Below are 19,556 nucleotides of genomic sequence, written 5' to 3'. Positions count from 1 at the left end.
GTAACCTGCACTATGAGATTTTCATCTCAACTTACTCATATGAAAATTAGAGATTTTATCTATCAAGCCACTATTACTCTTGCTACTCCAAATGCATATATGTGTGTGAATGCATGAGCGCATTTCAAAGGCCAAGATATTCCTATGGACAAGTTGGCATCAATCATAGTCAACTTTTTGTTTATAAAACAACTTCTAGCTATCAAAAAGAGATTATAAAATAACTTCTATAATTTTCATAAAAATGTATTTGGTGTTTAAAACGTGTCGGTGAGACGATATTGACACATATAATTATGTTTAATTAATTTATATTGTTATTGGTGTTAACATGTATATGTCAATTAATTTTTTTTAGAACACTTAATAGCAAAACCCTTTGATTCTCTTTGTTACAACAATTTTAATCTTTGTGGTGAATTTAAGATTTAGGTACTTGTGTATTAAGAAATGGTATCCCGAACATGGAGATTAAGATGATCCATTATTTATATGTGCATTAAGCCCAATAATATTGGACGTAAGGGGGTGTATTGAAAAATCAAGTCTTTTATATATATGACATTTTGGATTACCTATCGTCTATATCCATGCACTAAGTCCAATAGTGTTGCGCATGAGGGGATGTATCGGGAAAAACCTAAGTCTCGTATTGAATAAAGATAAAGCCTACAAATAATATATATAGAGTGGTATCTGTCACCTTACAATTGTGTTTAGTAGGGATGACTTAGAAAAACGTCAATTTTAACATGACATCAGAGTCTAATTTAAAATTTGTTGGGTCACTTGTTATCAAGTTCCCGCTATAGGGTCACCCATCATTTATGTCCACGCTCCAGATGCCAGTCTTAATCGTGAGGGTGCAATTCTCGTCTTACAAACCGATTATGTAAGATATCCCTATAGACAAGTTGGCATCAATCTTAGCCAACGTTTTATTTAAAGAGTTATCCTCTAGGTATCCAAAAGAGATTATAAAACAACTTCTATAATATTATAAAATATGTAGCATCAACACTCTTTGTAAAAATGTATTACATTTTTTTATTCTTGTGAATGACACATATAATTATATATAATTATGTTTAATTAATTCACTTTTATATATTTTTATTGGTGTCAAGGTGTACATGTCAATTAATTTGTGTAAAATGAGACTTGGCAAAAAAAAAATTATAAAAATTGAAGGTTGAAAATCAAATGTTTTGTTGTGAAATTATAAATTAAGATTTGAAATATATATAACCCCATTAAATTTGTAAGTCGTCTTTTTTCTTTCTTTCTTTTAGGCATGAATACTTATAAAAACTTTCTCATTTTAATTTCACAAGATCTTTCTTGCAAATAGAATTATTGGTAAGACAACTTTGGAGTCTTTATGTTTGAGTTTGAATTTGAATTGATTAAATAAAATACATAGAAATGAATAAATATATGTTAATTGTTTGGATTACTAGATTCGAGTGGAATATGATAGAGTGTATTTCATATCATTATATCATTTATCTATCGCTTTTTATACCGTTCAATGTTGGAGAAATAGCAATTTTATTTGATTTCAGTATGAAATATATAAACAATAAAATGACATTTTTATTTTCTTTTATTCCATTCTATTCGTTTTAAAATATCTAAATATAGTAAGAAGAAATGAGAATATAACATAGCAAAGTGGAGATCCCATTCTATAGTTTGAATATATATTATTTAGTGGGGAGAGAAAATTTCTTATTATATCCAAATTAGAAGGTAAAAAAATAGTGGTAAAGAGAATGGTTCAAAAACACTATCAAATCAAATTGATTAAATTTAAAATAATCGAACTATTATATTTGATAAATGAATTGAACATGTGTTGCACAAATAGTTCTAAAAACAAACCAAATGATAAATAAACTAAATTGAAACTAAAATCAAACTTAAAAACAAGTTTAGAATTTGTTATTTAGTTTTTTTTTAAAGTATAATGGTTCAGTTTGAAAAATATATGTCTTCTAACAATTTACTACGGCTTAAAATTCCTAACTGATATACCAAACAAATAAATTTTTGGTTCGATTATATTCTGAGAAATTAAAATAGTTTTATTTATTTCAGTTTTTTAATAGAATTGTATCATGACCGGACCTAATAATAAGTAATAAAATAGAATAGAATAGAATGAATATCATTCATTTATTATTTTATTATGCTTCATCCAATTTTAACTAAATAAAATTTAAGTTAATTTTATCCATTTTATCATATTTTACCAATTTAAACAAAATCTCAAACCGGTAAAACAATCAAAAATGTGTAATTTGCAATTCTGTTTTTTTAGATTTAGTTAATCAATTCTGATCTGAATCGACTAAGCTAGTTCTGCATAACATAACATAATACGTCTTTAAAAGTAACTAGGAAATCTTAGAAATTAGATTAGATATCTTTCCATAAAAAAAATAGTCAAAGTGAGTCCATTCTTTGGTTTGAATTTTTTTTTTTTTGGGGAAGTTTGGTTTGAATTTAAAACTGAAGTCAGATGAAACAGAAAATTAAATAGTAGTTTTTAAAATTTGTTAATATAGTTTAATACTTTTATGTGTTGAAATATTAAATTATTTGATTTGTTTTATATGTTAGTGGTACCACCAGCACCTTCAGGTGAAGCCTGCTTCATCTTATCTCTTACTTTGTCAAAAGATTGTTCCATCTTGATTGAGTGTGACACTATACTCTTAATATTCCTCCTACTAAGAGATTGATCATAAGAATGATGCCATCAATCAATCGTTTGATTTAGAATCAACGACTGAGATAAATAATGTAATATATCAATTGCATTTTCCATATCTACGGTTGAGATTACAAGTTTTTTCTATCATAAGTGGAGGGCCCGACACCGGAAACTATAGAAGGTGGCTCACGTGATCTTAAACCAGATTTTGATACCATGTTATTTAAAAAATGTGATTTGGCCTAACTCAATCCTACAAAACCGGCTTATCGGGTGAGGATTGCCCCCACTTATAAAATATGTCCAGACTGTATATTGTCCAATTTGAGACTCTTGAGACGAGTTAAATTAAATTTGTTTGGCTTTTTTCATAAGGTAAAAACAAAGAATGTACCAAAATATCCGTACAAAATATACCAAAATATCCTCTTCTAGAAAATGTACTAAAATATCTTCTCAGCTGTAATAAAATATCCTACACGCCAGAGATAAAATATCTAGTTGCCATTAGACACCGCAACAAAAACAAAAACTATATAATAGTATAATCATTTTTTTTATGGAAAACAAATAAGCAGTACTAAGAATAATATATAGATTTTAATCTAATAATAATAATATATGTGAATATTGAGAGTTGAAAAAGATGAGCAATAATGGAATGGAAGGAGAAGAAAAATACCAACCTAAGAAAAGCCTAATTTGAGTCTAATTCATAGCAAATTTGAGATGTCCTTTGATTTCATCAATCAATCCAAAGCCAATGATCCCAAAAACACAAACAGAACAACAACTTTCTATTTATTTATTTTAAATAAAAATAAAAATTGGTGAAAAAGAAGAAAATGAAAAAGAAAAAAAAAGTCACTATCTTTATATCTCTATTTCTCTCTCTCTCTCTCTCTCTCTGATTTTGGATCAGAGTCCTCATAAGTGATTTGTTCCTTTGCTGTGAGATCTTCTTGTTCAAGAAGAGAGGGTTTGTCTGTGGTTTGGAAATGAGGAGACAGCACATGAATGAATATTTGAGACAGACAATGGCTAAAGTTTCTTTGTTTTTTACTAAAAGTTGTTTGGGCCCTTTCTTTTCTTCTTATCTCTTCATGGGCCCATTTCAGTTTTTTTATTTTATTTAAATAATAAATCATGATATTTGATTTTCAGATAAGCTTTACTACTTCACATATCTAAGAAAATCATTCCATTTTACCTTTTAAAAGAAAACATTCGTGTGTTTGTGTCTTAAAAATCAACATGCAAAAATAATAATAACTACTAAAAATTCACACACACAATAATCAATAATGAATACCAGAATTTAAATTTTGACGATGACGTTCAAACAATATCGGCTTTTGTCGATTAAACTAGGATTTGCAAAATAAACCCATCCCTCTTTAAATTGGAAAAAACTACATGGTTTTGATTAGAGTTTGGAAGAAATGCCTTCAAGGAAGAGAAAAATGTAAAATATTTCCCTTTTTTAAAAAATCATTTTATAGGTGATTAGAGAATAGTTATTATTCAAATTTTACATTACTGTAGTATTATCCTAATGCAAAATCCCCCTCTAATAACATTTTTTAATTTTTCTAAATTAAAAAAAATATGGGTACATTATCCAAAATTTATCCATAAATGCATTTCTTTTTTGGTTACAAATCCATCGATTTAAAAATGGAGGCACCAAAATAGTGAATGAGGCAAAATAGAGGAAGAATAATATAATCAATCCTTGATTTAAATTAGAAAATTGAATGTAATTAAATTTGAGAGGCAAACAAATCTATCACATATACCACACACCTTAGACCTTATCAAACTGTTGTTACAATCTTTCTGTTTATATCTTTGTTGAATTTCTAGTTTGGACGTATCTTACAAAATAAATTTGGCTAATTAAGCTAAGAATTTATCTTAGAAGAACCTGTAATTTGTTTACTTTTGAAGTAGTTTTGATCCTTCATAGGAGAATAACCGAACTGCATTCTGGTAACTTAATTCAGCTACTTCCTCTTTTGTAATCTCTAGCATACATGCAACATATTCAAGTACCTGTATGTAAAAATGAAATAAACTATGTAACATATGCAAACCAACTGGAAAATTGACCCGTTTTCAGTTCACAAATTTGGTTCGGTTTTTAAAATACTGACTGGGATTTTGAAAGGCAAATACTTTAGCAACTTACGTTATGAATGTTAGCAGGATGGTTTAGTGTTTCCTTCGGCAACATTGAAGCATCGGTTACAACTTGAGACGAATTAGAATTAGAGGGAAAAGAATCAGAAGTTGAGGATGAAGTTGTTCTTTGGCGATGAATCTCTTCGGCAAGAGAAGTATCTCCTTCAACAAAGAAAAGAGAATTTATGTTCGACTTTGGTAGCGCATCGGGTGCATCTGTCTCCAACAAGATCCTATCAGAAGAAACCTAAATAGAATAGAATACAAGAATGTCATTGTTTTGATATTTATAATATTAAAACTACATTGAGCATCAATCATTCAACAGAAGTGACAAGAATCACACCATCTTTAGCATTTTCTTGGCCTTATTGGGTTTTAGTGACATAAGAAACCCGGAGAAGGAAAAATAAGCACCAAGCTTTGAAAATTCAGGAACCATCTCAGCAGAACCTAGGTAAGAATGAAGAATGACACCGGCGGGAAAAGGTCCCATAGACCTGGAACATTTTGAAATTTTTTAAGGAAGACTAATTACAAGGATGCTACTTCGTAATAATCACTAAAAGTATCTCTAAAACACTAATTCCATTGCATTCCATTAGAGGATTAGAATCAAAGTATATACCAGTTACCGTATTAACGACGTGAAGGAAAAAACATATTATGGTAAGTCGAATAGATTCAATGCACCTTAGGAAAGAGAGTAAACACTAATTATTCTTCTTAAATTGAATTTAGAATTTATTATCCTTGTAATCGTGATCTATGTAAATACTAATTCTGCAGAATGATCTCATCACTGAAGTATATTCAGAATCATTTCAGTTCATATATTTCTCCCATGCATCTCAAGTAAAATGTTGTCCAAACTGTCATTGATAATGCAGAAAACTCTAAAAAAAAAAAAAAAAGCGATGTCAAGGGAGAAAAGGATGTCTAGGGGTGTAATCGGATCGGTTTGGACCGGTTTTTGGTTGAAAAAAGGTCCGAACCAATGATATTTCCATCGGTTTGGTTTGGTTCGGTTTTCAACATTTTTCAAAAATGGAACCGAACCAAACTAATCAGTTTGGTTCGGTTTGGTTTGGTTTGGTTGATCGGTTTACAATGTTTATTTTTTAAAATATTATATTCATCCGTATATTCTCCATTATCGTGTTTTTTGGTATATTTTATACTATTATTTTTTAAAACATTATATTCATCTGTATATTCTCCATTATCGTATTTTTTGGTGTATTTTATACTATTATTTTTTAAAATAATATGTTTCATGCTATATTTGTTCAAACAAATTACAAGTTGCTCTTATTCCATACAAAATAGTGACATGATTTCCATTGCATCATGAAATAAGTTTCCTATCAAATATAAAAGTCAACACTTAGTATCAGAAAGTTGGAAAGGGATTTCAAAACATAACATATAGAATATAACAAACGCACATTCATTAACATGTTTCACACCTCAAACACACATCAAAACTATTTTGTAACAAGATCTAAATGAGTTTTGATGAAGAAAAAGAAGAAAAAAAAGGTACAAAAATATATGAAAATTAACAAAGAGAACTTGAACACGAAGAAGATGACCATAACATATCATAATGACGGTAATGAAAGGAACAATAGTTGTGGGCAGCAACAGCAGCAGTTCTGTGAAAGCATAACTTTTGTGACTTATGGTTTCTATTGTCTATGCTTTAGAGTTTGATTCTAGATGCGTGTTTTGCTTAAAGGAAGGAAGTGTAAACAAAGATGGATAATGGTTGGACCGATAAAAAATTTGAGTTTAATGATGGGTAGAATAAAATATTTAGAGCGTCATTATTTCCATTGGTTCGGTTCATCGGATTGGCGGTTCCTAAAAACTAAATCCGAGAACCGAACCAAACCACATCGGTTTTTATTGGTTTGGTTCGGTTTTTGAACCAAACCAATAATAATCGGTTTAATTTCGGTTTGGTTTGGTTTGGATTGTCGGTTTAATTGGATTTTTTTGATCCGCTTACACCCCTAAGGATGTCAAGGGAGAAAAGGAAGACGCTATATTGGACCCGGCACCTAGTGCATCTCATTCTATTGACTTGATATTGCAAGATTTTGAGAAGAATATACTCATTCATAAAGAGACAACTGCACATCGTAGGAAGATTACAACCAACATTTGTTGAAACGGGTTTGGTTAGACCTACCATTAAATATTTCGGCACACCTTACTTGACTTTGGGTTTCCTAAACAATAACAAAAGGGCATTAATAAGAATGTTCATATCCAAGAGATGGAATTCCAATGAGTTTGCAATGAATGGTAATGGGGCCACACCTGTAGATAATTTCAAAATGCGTAATTTATGTTACGAACTTGATGAAGTTGGAGATGGCGTGGAAAATGACAGAGATGAAGATAACATGAAGGATGACTATTATTTGCTTGAATGATTCTATAGATTCTAGAGCTAGACTATTTTCGTTTATGTTTTGGTTTTATGTGTTATCAAAAACTTAGGCGACTTATGAGTTGTATTAAGTCTTTTATGTGATTAATATATGATAAGAGTCCCACATCAGACAATATATGGCCTAAACATGTGTTTATAACTGAGGGAAATCCTCACCCTATAAGCCGGTTGTGTAGGGTTGAGTTAAGCTCAACCACATTTCTTAACAATATATGTTATGTATTTTATTTTCAATGCAAATATAATCATTTTGGCAAGATCTTAAAGTCAATGTTATGATCCTACACCTCCCCTGTCCTTTCTTTTCCAACATGAAATTCAATTTTGACAACAATGTAGTTTGCAATTTAAAAATATGACCTTTCATCATGATTGTTCTCAAGCAATCTTTTAAAATAACAATCCTAACAAAAGAAAGAACAGATATGCATACTTCATTAGCACAAGAAGGTCACCATAAGCGCGAACACAGTGTACAGATGCTGGCTTGTTTAACTCTTTAGCAAGTTCAAGCTGCTGCCTTAATACTTCAACCTGCATAGATATCTTAATGTATTAGAAATCAACAATCCAGCTAACATTCTTTAGCAAGAAAGCAACATCTTCACTCTAAAACCAATACCACCAAGTTTAAAATTTTCCTTGACATTTGTCCTATCACAGCTACAGATTCAGTTTGGAATTTTGATAATTGGCAAATTTAGGGTCATTAACATCAAAGATCCTTTTAAAGTTAACTCGATTCAAATTACTTAAGTAGAAACAGTGCTCAACTTCGTATACATACAGCACTTCTGTTACCCATACATAAACAATTACTGCTAAAAAGGATACCAAAATCATCTTAGGCTTAAGTAATGTTTCAAAAGAAAATTATTGTTAGAGTGTGAAGTATAATGTCGTGAACAGTTTCTATTTGTTGTGATATTGACTCACTGTACTCAATAACTGATTCTGTTATCTGTTATAACAGGTGGGTCCGGTCCAACCAAATTGCACTTAACTGTATTAAGTCTCTGTTAGGTCTATTTTATAGCCATATTATCGCTCACATAAGAATTGTAATTCACTCTTTAGAAAGATTCAGACTGCTCCCCTTTTCCCTTGAAGTCTTCATAAATACTATGATTACTGTAGTATGCAGATAAACAATAGCAAGGAAAAAGTGCATCTATTTATTGCTTTAAGTGAAATGAATAGAGTTTCAAAATCATCAACGAAAATTAGCCAAAAATAAAAGAGGAGTTAAAACCTGCTCAGAAAAATCAATCTTCTTGCCGTGTGATCCTTTGTCCAAGCCAATCTATGAAAGACAACAAACAATTCACTCGTTTTTGATGTTAAGCACGCAATATTCTATACATGTGAATGTGATGCATGGAAATTAGAGCAAAGCCAATTTCATTTATAAATTTAAAAAAAGAAACTATTAACATGCATCTCAGCATGTAAATGTATTGAAGCCACCCACATAAACTATGGCATCTTCTGCATCTAATAGTGAAAAACAGAATCAGCATGTATATTAAAAGTTTGGTACCTGCCAATGTTCAAAAATGAAAACAGAGCCTATAATCTTCCACGCATGAAAACTTGATACCTTGGTACTATGTACTGATAGAGCCATGTTCTTTTATCCTTTATTGTACTTTCAAGTTTCAAATTCAAAGGTTTAAAATTGAAGTCTCTAAGTGCAGTTGTGCCGCACTGTAGTTGCATCACAACAGTGAGTGTACTCGCGGCAGCATTTGTCTACAATTTAAACAGTGTCTTGTTTGTGATATGAGTTTTTAGGTACCTTTGAAGTTTGATGGTTTACAAAGTCAATAGAAAGATAACGCCAATCACAATGAAATTCTACAATCAAGCTTGGAAAATCAGGATTTGACTTCTCTAGAGTGAACAATTCAATTCACTTTCGAGTATAAAGTAAGTGATAGTCTCAACTAATGATAGGATATGGAACTGTTGATAACATATCCCGACTGTTTTACAACTCCATTCAGCCATTAACCAATGAACACAAATAGAAACAGGACTAAACTTATGTCCATTTCTGTACGTATTGTGCTTGTACTGTTTTATAAACATATTTCAATATGCATTCAATAGTAAAAATCAGAATCATTCTAAAATTTAAATTTAACTGAAAATTTTGTAACGCGAGATATTATAGTTGTTGAACGGTGCAAACAGATGAGAAGAACATGACCGATATTTTATCCAGGGAATAAAAATACCTCTCCAACTGCAGCAGAGGGTGTAGAGTCAAAATATTCTTTCAACTTCTTAAACCAATTGGGGCTCCTCTCTGCAACATACCTGAAAATTACACGAGAACACATACAGTTATATTCAATCACTTCTATTTTCTGAAATTACTAGTTGTGTTTACATGTCAATTTCAGTATTGTGTATGGTGTTTGGGATTCACAACATACAAATTATTGAGAAATGTTATCTAGACTATCTGAACTTAACATCAATTTGTAACAACAAAACTTTGAATGTGTAACTCTTAGCAACCCAAGAATTGGATTCCAAAGAAATAACTCTATTCATAATAGAGAATACTCTTCACAATTAAAATATTCAAAGAATATTTTGACTTTTGTAGTGTTCTCCTATTTATATACATACTCTAACTAATCCAAACAACAAGTTGTGAGTGTGTGTTTATACAGTGAAGGAAATTAATTTTGAATGAATTTGTGTGTTTGGATTGGCGGTGGATAGAATTGATTCTAGTAGAATTGAGTTTGGTAGAATTGATTTTATCATAATTGAGTTTAACAGAATTGATTTATGTTTGGATACATTTATGTAAAAGTTAGTTGAATAATAAATTACAGTGTAAAAATCATTCAGAATCAATTCTAGAGACAGAAGCTACAAATTCTAGCTTCAAGTAGAATCAATTCTGGATACAGAATCAATTCTACTTTTGCCTAACCAAACATCTTAAAATCACCCAGAATCAATTCTACACCTCTATAATTGCTTTTGGCCTTTCCAAAAGCCAAACTAAACATGCACTTAATCTGTAAAATTGATTATGCCTAAAAGTGAGTTGAATGTAAAGTGATTTATATTAGAATAAACTTCTGCAAAAGCGAGTTGAAGACTAAATTTCAGTGCAAAAGTATATGTTTGGTTTCACAGTTGATGCACTTAGAATCGACTTCGACATGTTTGGTTGCTCTCAAATAGAATTGACTTTGCTTTCCATAATTGATTTTGCTCTCAAACTAGGATTAGTAGTTTTTGAGTCTAGACGTAATTTGTACACTAAAATTAACTCTTCAACTCACTTTTGCAAAAATTTATCCAAACATAAATCATTTTACCTTCAACTCACTTTCAGCCAGAATCAATACTACCGAATCATTCACTCAAAATCAATTCTACTCAAAAGCAACCAAACATGTCATAATCAATTCTACTCGATACTCAAAATCAATTCTACGCGATACTCAAAATCAATTCTACGCATCGAGAATCAATTATGTGAAACCAAACATATATTAACTTCTCTAACTACAACGAAAAATAACTAACTAACTAACTCTCTATAAATGCATGATTGAAACAATTAATTTTTGAATTATGAAAAAAATGGAGAAGAGAAGTGTGAATAAGGAACGAACCAGGGATGAAGGCCAAAGGAAGGAAGAACGGAAGGAAAAGTGATGGAGAGTTGGTTGACGGAAGCCCAATCCTGTTCGCAAACTCCGTTAACGGCGAAATTGACGACGCCGATGTCTTGTGCGGCTTTAATCAGTTGTGGTGTCTTGCTTAAGATTCTTGGATCCTGAAGATGACAGTGTGCATCAAATAGTTTCATCATCGCTCTCTATTTTTTGAAATATCAATCTCATCAAATTCTACCTATATATTATAATGATAAAAGTTTATAAAATAAAAATTAAAAAAAATAAGTTAAATGACACTTACTATTATATAATATTATATAATACGTAGTACTATATTATCTAATATCTTTCCTCAAACTCATGATGCATTAGTAAAAGGTATCGACTATTTTATGTTGAAGATGGTGAAATGACAATCAATTTCAATATGTTAGTACGTTCATGAAATACTAAATTGTAAGCAATTTGAATTGCACTTTTGTTATCACAATACATGGGAGTTGGTTTAGAAAGAGTGACATTCATATCCAAAAGTAACCAACATAACTAAATTATTGTAGCAATGGTTGATGTCATAGCATGATACTTAGCTTCAATAGAATAGTGATATAAAATATCTTATTTCTTACTTTTTTTAAGAAATAAAAGAGTTTCCAAGAAAGAAAGATACATAAATATGTAGTAGACTTATAATATATGGAGTCACCAACCCAATTAGCGCCAATATATGCATGTAACCTCAATGAGGATGATGAGGGAAATATAAGACTGAAATTGGGTTTCTCAGAGATATTGTAGAATGCAAAGAATAAATGCCCGATGTATTATAATGGGAGAGACAACAAATTGACTGACAACATCAACATAATCAATATCAGGTCTAGTAATCGTAAGGTACACTAGGTTGCCAGCTAAAGTGTGATACAAAGTGGGATTGGTAGAGTATCACCATTAGAGGGAGCATATTTCACATTCAATTCAAGAGGGCTATTTGCTTATCTACTATCATAAAGTTGAACTTGTTCAAGGATGTTGGCAAAGTAGTTAGATTGAGAAAGAAGGTAGTCTTTAGGAGAGTAAGCAATTTCAATCCCCAAGAAGTAGTGAAGAGTACCAAAACCCTTCATCTCAAACTGTTTGCTAATTGTAATTTCAAATCACTAATACCATTAACATCATCACATGTAATTACCATATCATCAACATGTAATGAAAGTAAAATAATACCATGAGAGGTAGTCCTGATAAATAAAGTTGAATCATGATCACAAGAGAATAAACCACAAGATATAATAACAATGGTAAACTTCTCAAACCAAACTCGTGGACTTTGTTTCAAATCATATAAAGCCTTCTTCAACTTACACACTTCCCTAGGATTACAAGAAACACCTAAAGGAGGTAACATGTGGGCTTCCTTGTGAAGATCACCATTTAAAAAAGAATTTTTAACATCCATTTGAGAAATATACCTCTGGCGAATAAATGAAGCTACAATAAGAGTGTGAATAGTAGTCATTTTGGGCATTAGAGCAAAGGTTTCTTCATAATCCATACCATATTATTGAGAGAATCCCTTATCAACAGGACGTGTTTTGTAGCGCCTAACTGAACCATCAAACTTAGTTTTGATTTTGTATACCCAACGAGATCTAATAACACGTTTTTCAGCAGGAAGACTTACTAACTCCCAAGTATTTGTCTTGTGCAGAGCAGAGAGTTCTTCTGTCATATCCTGTTGCCAAAGAAGGTTAGGTATAATACACGACGGGCCAAGGGTTTAGGCCCGCAACCTCTAGTGTGCCCGCGCCATCCCATTTTTTTCGAGCTTTGGCAGGCACTAACATTTACATGATTTTTTATATTTTTAGGCCAGTGCCCAAAGTTTTAGGTCTCCACCCTCAAACATGTCTGCCCCATCTCCCCGTTTTTTTGCTGGCTTTTGTGGGGCAGGCCTTTTACCCCCTTGGTGTGTTCAAATAATAACAAGACAACTTACAAGTGAGTAAATGAGCATTCAATGTATGGAAAATAACTTCACATTGAAAGTTTAACTCAGTTTAGAGTTGTATTTATCAACTCATCAAGGAGTTAACGAGGAGAAAATGTCGCATGGATGAGTGTGGTGATCCAAAGTTTTATGTCACTTGTTACATTGACACTCCCCTTTTGTTAGAAAGTTTAGGATAAGTATTCTTAGTATCGTCTCCTCAGGGATTGATGCGATATTATCGCCGTTCTACAGCTCAGTGTATTTTGAGTTAAGGTTTTGGATGTTTTTAATGTCATGAAAAATAAATAACATGAAAAGAAATTAAAGACAATGACTTCGGGTTTAAAAACTGTTTGGTAAAACTGTGTCAAGATTAGTGTTCATTAGTTTGCTTCATATGTACTCTAAAGATTATATATATGAACCTATTCATGATTAATACAATCACGTATCCTCTCGATACTGTTTATCTCTAAAGCAATATCGTGATTGTATTAATCATGAATAGGTTCATATATATAATCTTTAGAGTACATATGAAGCAAACTAATGAACACTAATCTTGACACAGTTTTACCAAACAGTTTTTAAACCCGAAGTCATTGTCTTTAATTTCTTTTCATGTTATTTATTTTTCATGACATTAAAAACATCCAAAACCTTAACTCAAAATACACTGAGCTGTAGAACGGCGATAATATCGCATCAATCCCTGAGGAGACGATACTAAGAATACTTATCCTAAACTTTCTAACAAAATGGCGCCGTTGCCGGGGATTGGCGTTAAGATATTATAAGCATAGCAATAGTTTTTGTGTGTTTTGAGTATAAATATTATTATTATTACCTAGTCTTTGCTCACTTTTTGGTTAGTGTTTCAGCTCTGGTTTATGCGTGGGAGTGTACCAGCAAATCAACTTCTTTTTGATCCAGAAATTGAAAGAACCGCAAGGAGATTGAACAGTAAAACCAGAAGAAGAAGGAAACTAGCCAAAGAACGAAGATTAGCCCAAGAAGCTACTACTTCATCAGCACCACAAGTTATAGAAGAAGAGATGGCAGGGCATGGAGAACAGGATCCACCACCGCCACCACCACCACCTCCTAGAGCACCATGTGCTAACAGTCCAAGAAGAGCAGCCCAGTTTGCACGAAATGACAACAATGCAAGAAATTCTGAAATGAAGACTGGCATTCTTCAACTACTTTATGCTAGTCCCTTTGCAGGACTTGATCATGAGGACCCATATACACACTTGACAAAGTTCTATGAAATTGCCGGAGCGGTCGGAGCACCTGAAAGAGAGGAAGAGCAAGTGTTTAAAAGATTATTTCCTCACTCATTGATTGGTAAAGCAAAGGATTGGTACCTTGATCAACCTACTCAAACCATGACAAATTGGAATGAGTTAGAAGAAAAGTTTCTTGATAGGTTCTTTCCTCAGTCAAGGTTGCTTGAAGCAAAAACAGCAATTTCAGTGTTCTCTCAAGGTGTGAATGAAACTCTTAATGAAGCATGGGAAAGGTATAAGTCAATGTTGAGAAAATGTTCGAGTCATGGCTTTGATGAACTCACCCAGATTCACATTTTTCGTAATGGCTTACAACCACAACCGAAGCTTCTTTTAGATGCTACTGCTGGAGGTTCCTTGATGGCTAAGACAGCAGAGGAGGCCATAGAGATAATTGAGAAAATGGCCAGGAATGATCATCAGGTGCAACATAACCGAGGAGTTGTTCAAATGAAACCGGGACTTATTGAATTAGGAACCAATGATGCTATTCTAGCTCAGAACAAGCTTCTTTCTCAGCAAGTGGAGGAGCTTACAAAACAAATGGCAAGGTTACCTCAACAACTCAAGGAATTACATGATCCTAACAAGAACAAACAAGTTGCCTCGTGTGAGCTTTGTAGTGGAGACCACCCTACCGGATATTGTCCACCGGTGAATGAAGTGAATTACATGGCAAATCAAAATCAAGGAGGCTATCAACAAAGACAAGCTCCTTACCAAAACCAAGGTGGATACCAACAAAGGCCTAATGCACCACAATATGGCCAAGGGTGGAGACAAGATAATTATCAACAAAGACAAAGTCCTTATCAACAACAACCACCTTCTCAAGACAAGCCTTCAAAGTTGGAGGAGACTCTAAATCAATTCATGCAAGCATCAATGGCAAATCAAAAGAGTAATGAAGCGGCAATAAAGAATTTAGAGACTAAAGTCGGCCAACTTGCGAAACAACTAGCCGAGAAACAAACCGGACCATCATTCACGGCAAACACTCAAACCAATCCTAAGGAGCATTGCAAAGCGGTTGTAACTAGGAGTGGGAGGGTGCTTGAAAGTGAAGTGGAGAAGGAGGTCGAGGAGGAGGAAGTTAGGATAGAAAAGGAGAAAGAGGTAGAAAGTGAAGTAGAACCAAAGAAAAATGAGGGAGTCTTAGTTGAAAATGAGAGTGAAGAAAAAAGTGAGGAAGAAAAAGAAAAAAATAGAGAGAAAAAGAGAAAGATTAAAGAAGGAAAGAAGAAAGTTATGAGTTCCCCCGTTCGTAATTTACCTTACCCTCATGCTCCCTCAAAGAAAGATAATGAGAGGCAATATGCTCGTTTTCTTGACATATTTAGGCAATTGCAAATTAATATTCCTTTTGGTGAAGCTTTAGAGCAAATGCCAAAATATGCCAAGTTTATGAAGGACATCCTCACAAAGAAAAGAAGTTACACTGAGTCCGAAACGATTGTCCTAGATGCTAAATGTAGTGCCATCATTCAAAGTACTTTACCAAGGAAGGAAAGAGATCCAGGAAGAGTTACTTTGCCGGTTACTATTGGTGACATTCATATTGGAAGAGGTTTGGTTGACACGGGTTCAAGTATCAATTTGATTCCTTTATCCATGGTCAAGAGGTTAGGCATTGTTAATATGAAAAATACAAGAATGACTCTTCAATTAGCCGATAAGTCTACAACTATGCCTTTTGGGATAGCGGAAGATTTACTGGTGAAAGTTGATAAGTTCTTTTTTCCCGTTGATTTTGTTGTCATTGATATGGAGGAAGATGTTGATACCCCATTGATACTAGGAAGACCTTTTATGAAGACGGCAAGGATGATGATAGACATTGATGATGGTTTGATGAAATTGAGGTTCCAAGATGAGGAAGTATGTTTTGATCTCTCGGAAGCAATGAAACATCCAAATGATACAAGTGATTGTTTTAGAATTGATGCTATGGAGGAAGTTATCATGCAAGTTGAAAGTAGAGCTCATGTGTTCAATCCTCTTGAGAAAACATTAACCAAAGCTCTTGATGTTCTCAATGAAGAAGAAGAAAAAGAGATTGAAGAGTGTTTGCGAGATCTTGATGTTTTTGAAGAGATAAGTCCTTTTGAAGCAAAGATGGAGGAGTTGAAAGATGAGCCAAAGGTGGAAGAAACCAAATTAGAATTGAAGATGTTACCGCCCCATTTGAAATATGTTTTTCTTGAAGAAGGTGGTAAGAAGCCGGTGATAATTAGTGGTTCATTGTCTAAAAAGGAGGAAGAGAAATTAATTCATGTGTTGAAAGCTAACAAGGAGGCGATAGGATGGGTTCTTTCCGATCTAAAAGGAATTAGTCCGGCCTATTGTATGCATAAAATTATGATGGAGGAGGATTTTAAACCGGTAGCTCAACCTCAACGCCGGTTGAATCCTACAATGAAAGAAGTTGTAAGAAAGGAAGTGGTGAAACTATTGGAAGCCGGAATGATTTATCCTATTTCCGATAGTGCATGGGTGAGTCCAGTCCAAGTGGTACCAAAGAAAGGAGGAATGACCGTGATCACAAATGAAAAGAATGAGTTGATTCCGACAAGGACCGTGACGGGTTGGAGGATGTGTATTGATTACCGAAAGCTTAACCAAGCTACTAGGAAAGATCACTTCCCTTTACCTTTTATGGACCAAATGTTGGAAAGGTTATCGGGTCAAGAGTTCTATTGTTTCTTGGATGGCTACTCCGGGTACAACCAAATTTCGGTCAATCCGGAAGATCAAGAGAAAACGGCGTTCACTTGTCCCTTTGGAATTTTTGCTTATAGGCGAATGCCGTTTGGATTGTGTAATGCACCGGCCACTTTCCAAAGATGTATGCAAGCTATCTTCTCGGACTTCATAGAAAAGACAATGGAAGTTTTCATGGATGACTTCTCCGTTTTTGGAGCTTCATTTGATCTTTGTTTGAAGAATTTGGATGCCGTGTTGAAAAGATGTGTTGAAACCAACTTGGTCCTCAATTGGGAAAAATGCAATTTCATGGTTACCGAAGGCATAGTTCTTGGTCACAAAGTTTCTTCCAAAGGAATTGAAGTCGATCGAGCAAAAGTGGAGGTTATTGAAAAGTTACCACCGCCAACAAATGTCAAAGGAATTCGAAGCTTCTTAGGCCATGCGGGATTCTATAGGAGATTCATCAAAGACTTTTCAAAGATTGCAAAGCCTTTGAGCAACTTGCTCAACAAAGATAAGTCTTTTGTTTTTGATAACGCATGCCTTTTAGCTTTTAATGAATTGAAACAAAGATTGACCACCGCACCCATAATCATAGCGCCCGATTGGAAACTTGATTTTGAACTAATGTGTGACGCTAGTGATTATGCGGTAGGAGCGGTGTTGGGTCAAAGAAAAGGAAAATTTTTTCATGCTATACATTATGCTAGTAAGGTTCTTAATGAAGCACAAATTAATTATGCAACAACTGAAAAAGAACTACTAGCTATTGTATATGCATTAGAAAAATTTAGGTCCTATTTAGTTGGTTCGAAAGTTGTTGTTTACACTGACCATGCAGCGATAAAGTATTTTCTTACCAAGCCGGATTCAAAACAAAGGCTCATCAGGTGGATATTGTTGCTACAAGAATTCCACTTAGAGATTAGAGATAAGAAAGGAGCGGAAAACTTGGTGGCGGATCATTTATCAAGGTTGGTGAATGAAGAGGTAACAAGCAAAGAAGAAGAGGTTTTGGAATCATTCCCGGATGAAAAGTTGTTCATGGTGGAAGAAAGGTCGTGGTTTGCTGACATGGCTAATCACAAGGCATCGGGTTGGATGCCGGAAGATTGGAGTAAAAGTGCAACAAAGAAGTTCCTTCATGATGCCAAATTCTATGTGTGGGATGATCCATACTTGTTCAAAATTGGTGTGGATGGTGTGTTAAGGAGATGTGTGACAAGGGAAGAAGCGATGAGAATCTTGTGGCATTGTCATAACTCACCTTATGGTGGGCACTATGGTGGACAAAGAACGGCGGCAAAAGTTCTCCAATCCGGGTTCTATTGGCCGACGTTATTCAAAGATGCCTACTTGCATGCACAAAGTTGTGACAATTGTCAAAGAAGTGGTGGAGTGAGCAAAAGGAATGAAATGCCATTGACAAACATGTTAGAAGTGGAAGTGTTCGATTGTTGGGGAATAGACTTTGTAGGACCATTTCCTTCGTCTTTTGGGTGTGAGTATATTTTGGTTGCGGTTGATTATGTTTCAAAATGGGTGGAAGCAATAGCATGTCCAAAGGCGGATGGAAAGACCGTAATCAAGTTCTTAAAGAAAAATATTTTCACAAGGTTTGGAACACCAAGGATTCTCATTAGTGATGGTGGCTCACATTTTTGCAACACACAACTTGAAAAAGTCTTACAACAATATGGTGTGAAGCACAAAGTAACAACAGCCTATCATCCACAAGCTAATGGTCAAGCCGAAGTTTCCAACCGAGAGATCAAAAGAATCTTGGAAAAAACAGTTTCTTCATCAAGAAAGGATTGGTCACAGAAGTTTGATGATGCTTTATGGGCTTACCGTACGCCATACAAGGCACCGATTGGTTTTACTCCGTTTCAAATGGTTTACGGGAAGAGTTGTCATTTACCTGTGGAATTGGAGCATAAGGCATTTTGGGCCTTGAAGTTGCTTAACTTTGATCCTAAGGCAAGTGGAGAAATGAGAAGATTGCAATTGCTTGAGATGGAAGAATTGCGATTACAAGCCTATGAATCCAACAAAATCTACAAGGAGAAAGTGAAAGGATATCATGATAAAAAGATTGTGGAGAAGGAGTTCAAAGAAGGCCAAATGGTTCTTTTGTTTAATTCAAGGTTGAAGTTGTTTCCGGGCAAATTAAAGTCGAAGTGGTCGGGTCCGTTCCGAATCAAGCAAGTAAAAGACTATGGAGCGGTTGTGTTAGAAAATCCGACAACAAATGAAAGTTAGACCGTGAATGGCCAAAGACTCAAGCCGTATCTTGGTGGTGAAGTCGATCGAAATTCGGAATCCGTTCCGATTTTTGATCCGTAAAGCCGCCTCGGACCGTCGAGCTAACCGACGTTAAACAAAGCGCTAGTTGGGAGGCACCCCAACATTGTAAGTATTCTCTGTTTTATGTGTTTTGGAACATTTGAAAAGTCGGTGGAGAAAGAATCGAGTGGAACAGACTGAGAAAAAACCAGAAAAATGTTGTTTTCTGTCATCCGCTCAGCGGACCCCCCTCCGCTGA

At 33.9% G+C, this 19,556-nt stretch overlaps 1 protein-coding gene across 1 annotated transcript; it reads right to left on the bottom strand.

The window, feature by feature from the left end:
* Positions 1 to 4,430: 4,430 nt before the first annotated feature.
* Positions 4,431 to 11,255, bottom strand: LOC131594544 (uncharacterized). The gene is made up of 7 exons (XM_058866713.1): positions 11,015 to 11,255; positions 9,608 to 9,689; positions 8,620 to 8,670; positions 7,801 to 7,901; positions 5,250 to 5,403; positions 4,911 to 5,150; positions 4,431 to 4,774 (listed from the first exon to the last, which is right to left on the bottom strand). Exons 1-7 carry the CDS (start codon positions 11,212 to 11,214, stop codon positions 4,658 to 4,660), a joined length of 945 nt encoding a protein of 314 aa, XP_058722696.1. The 5' UTR covers positions 11,215 to 11,255; the 3' UTR covers positions 4,431 to 4,657.
* Between the last annotated feature and the right edge of the window lie 8,301 nt (positions 11,256 to 19,556).

This window comes from Vicia villosa, linkage group LG4, assembly GCF_029867415.1.
Source record: "Vicia villosa cultivar HV-30 ecotype Madison, WI linkage group LG4, Vvil1.0, whole genome shotgun sequence".
Lineage (NCBI taxonomy): Eukaryota > Viridiplantae > Streptophyta > Magnoliopsida > Fabales > Fabaceae > Vicia > Vicia villosa.
This window is presented reverse-complemented; position numbering and strand designations above follow the sequence as displayed.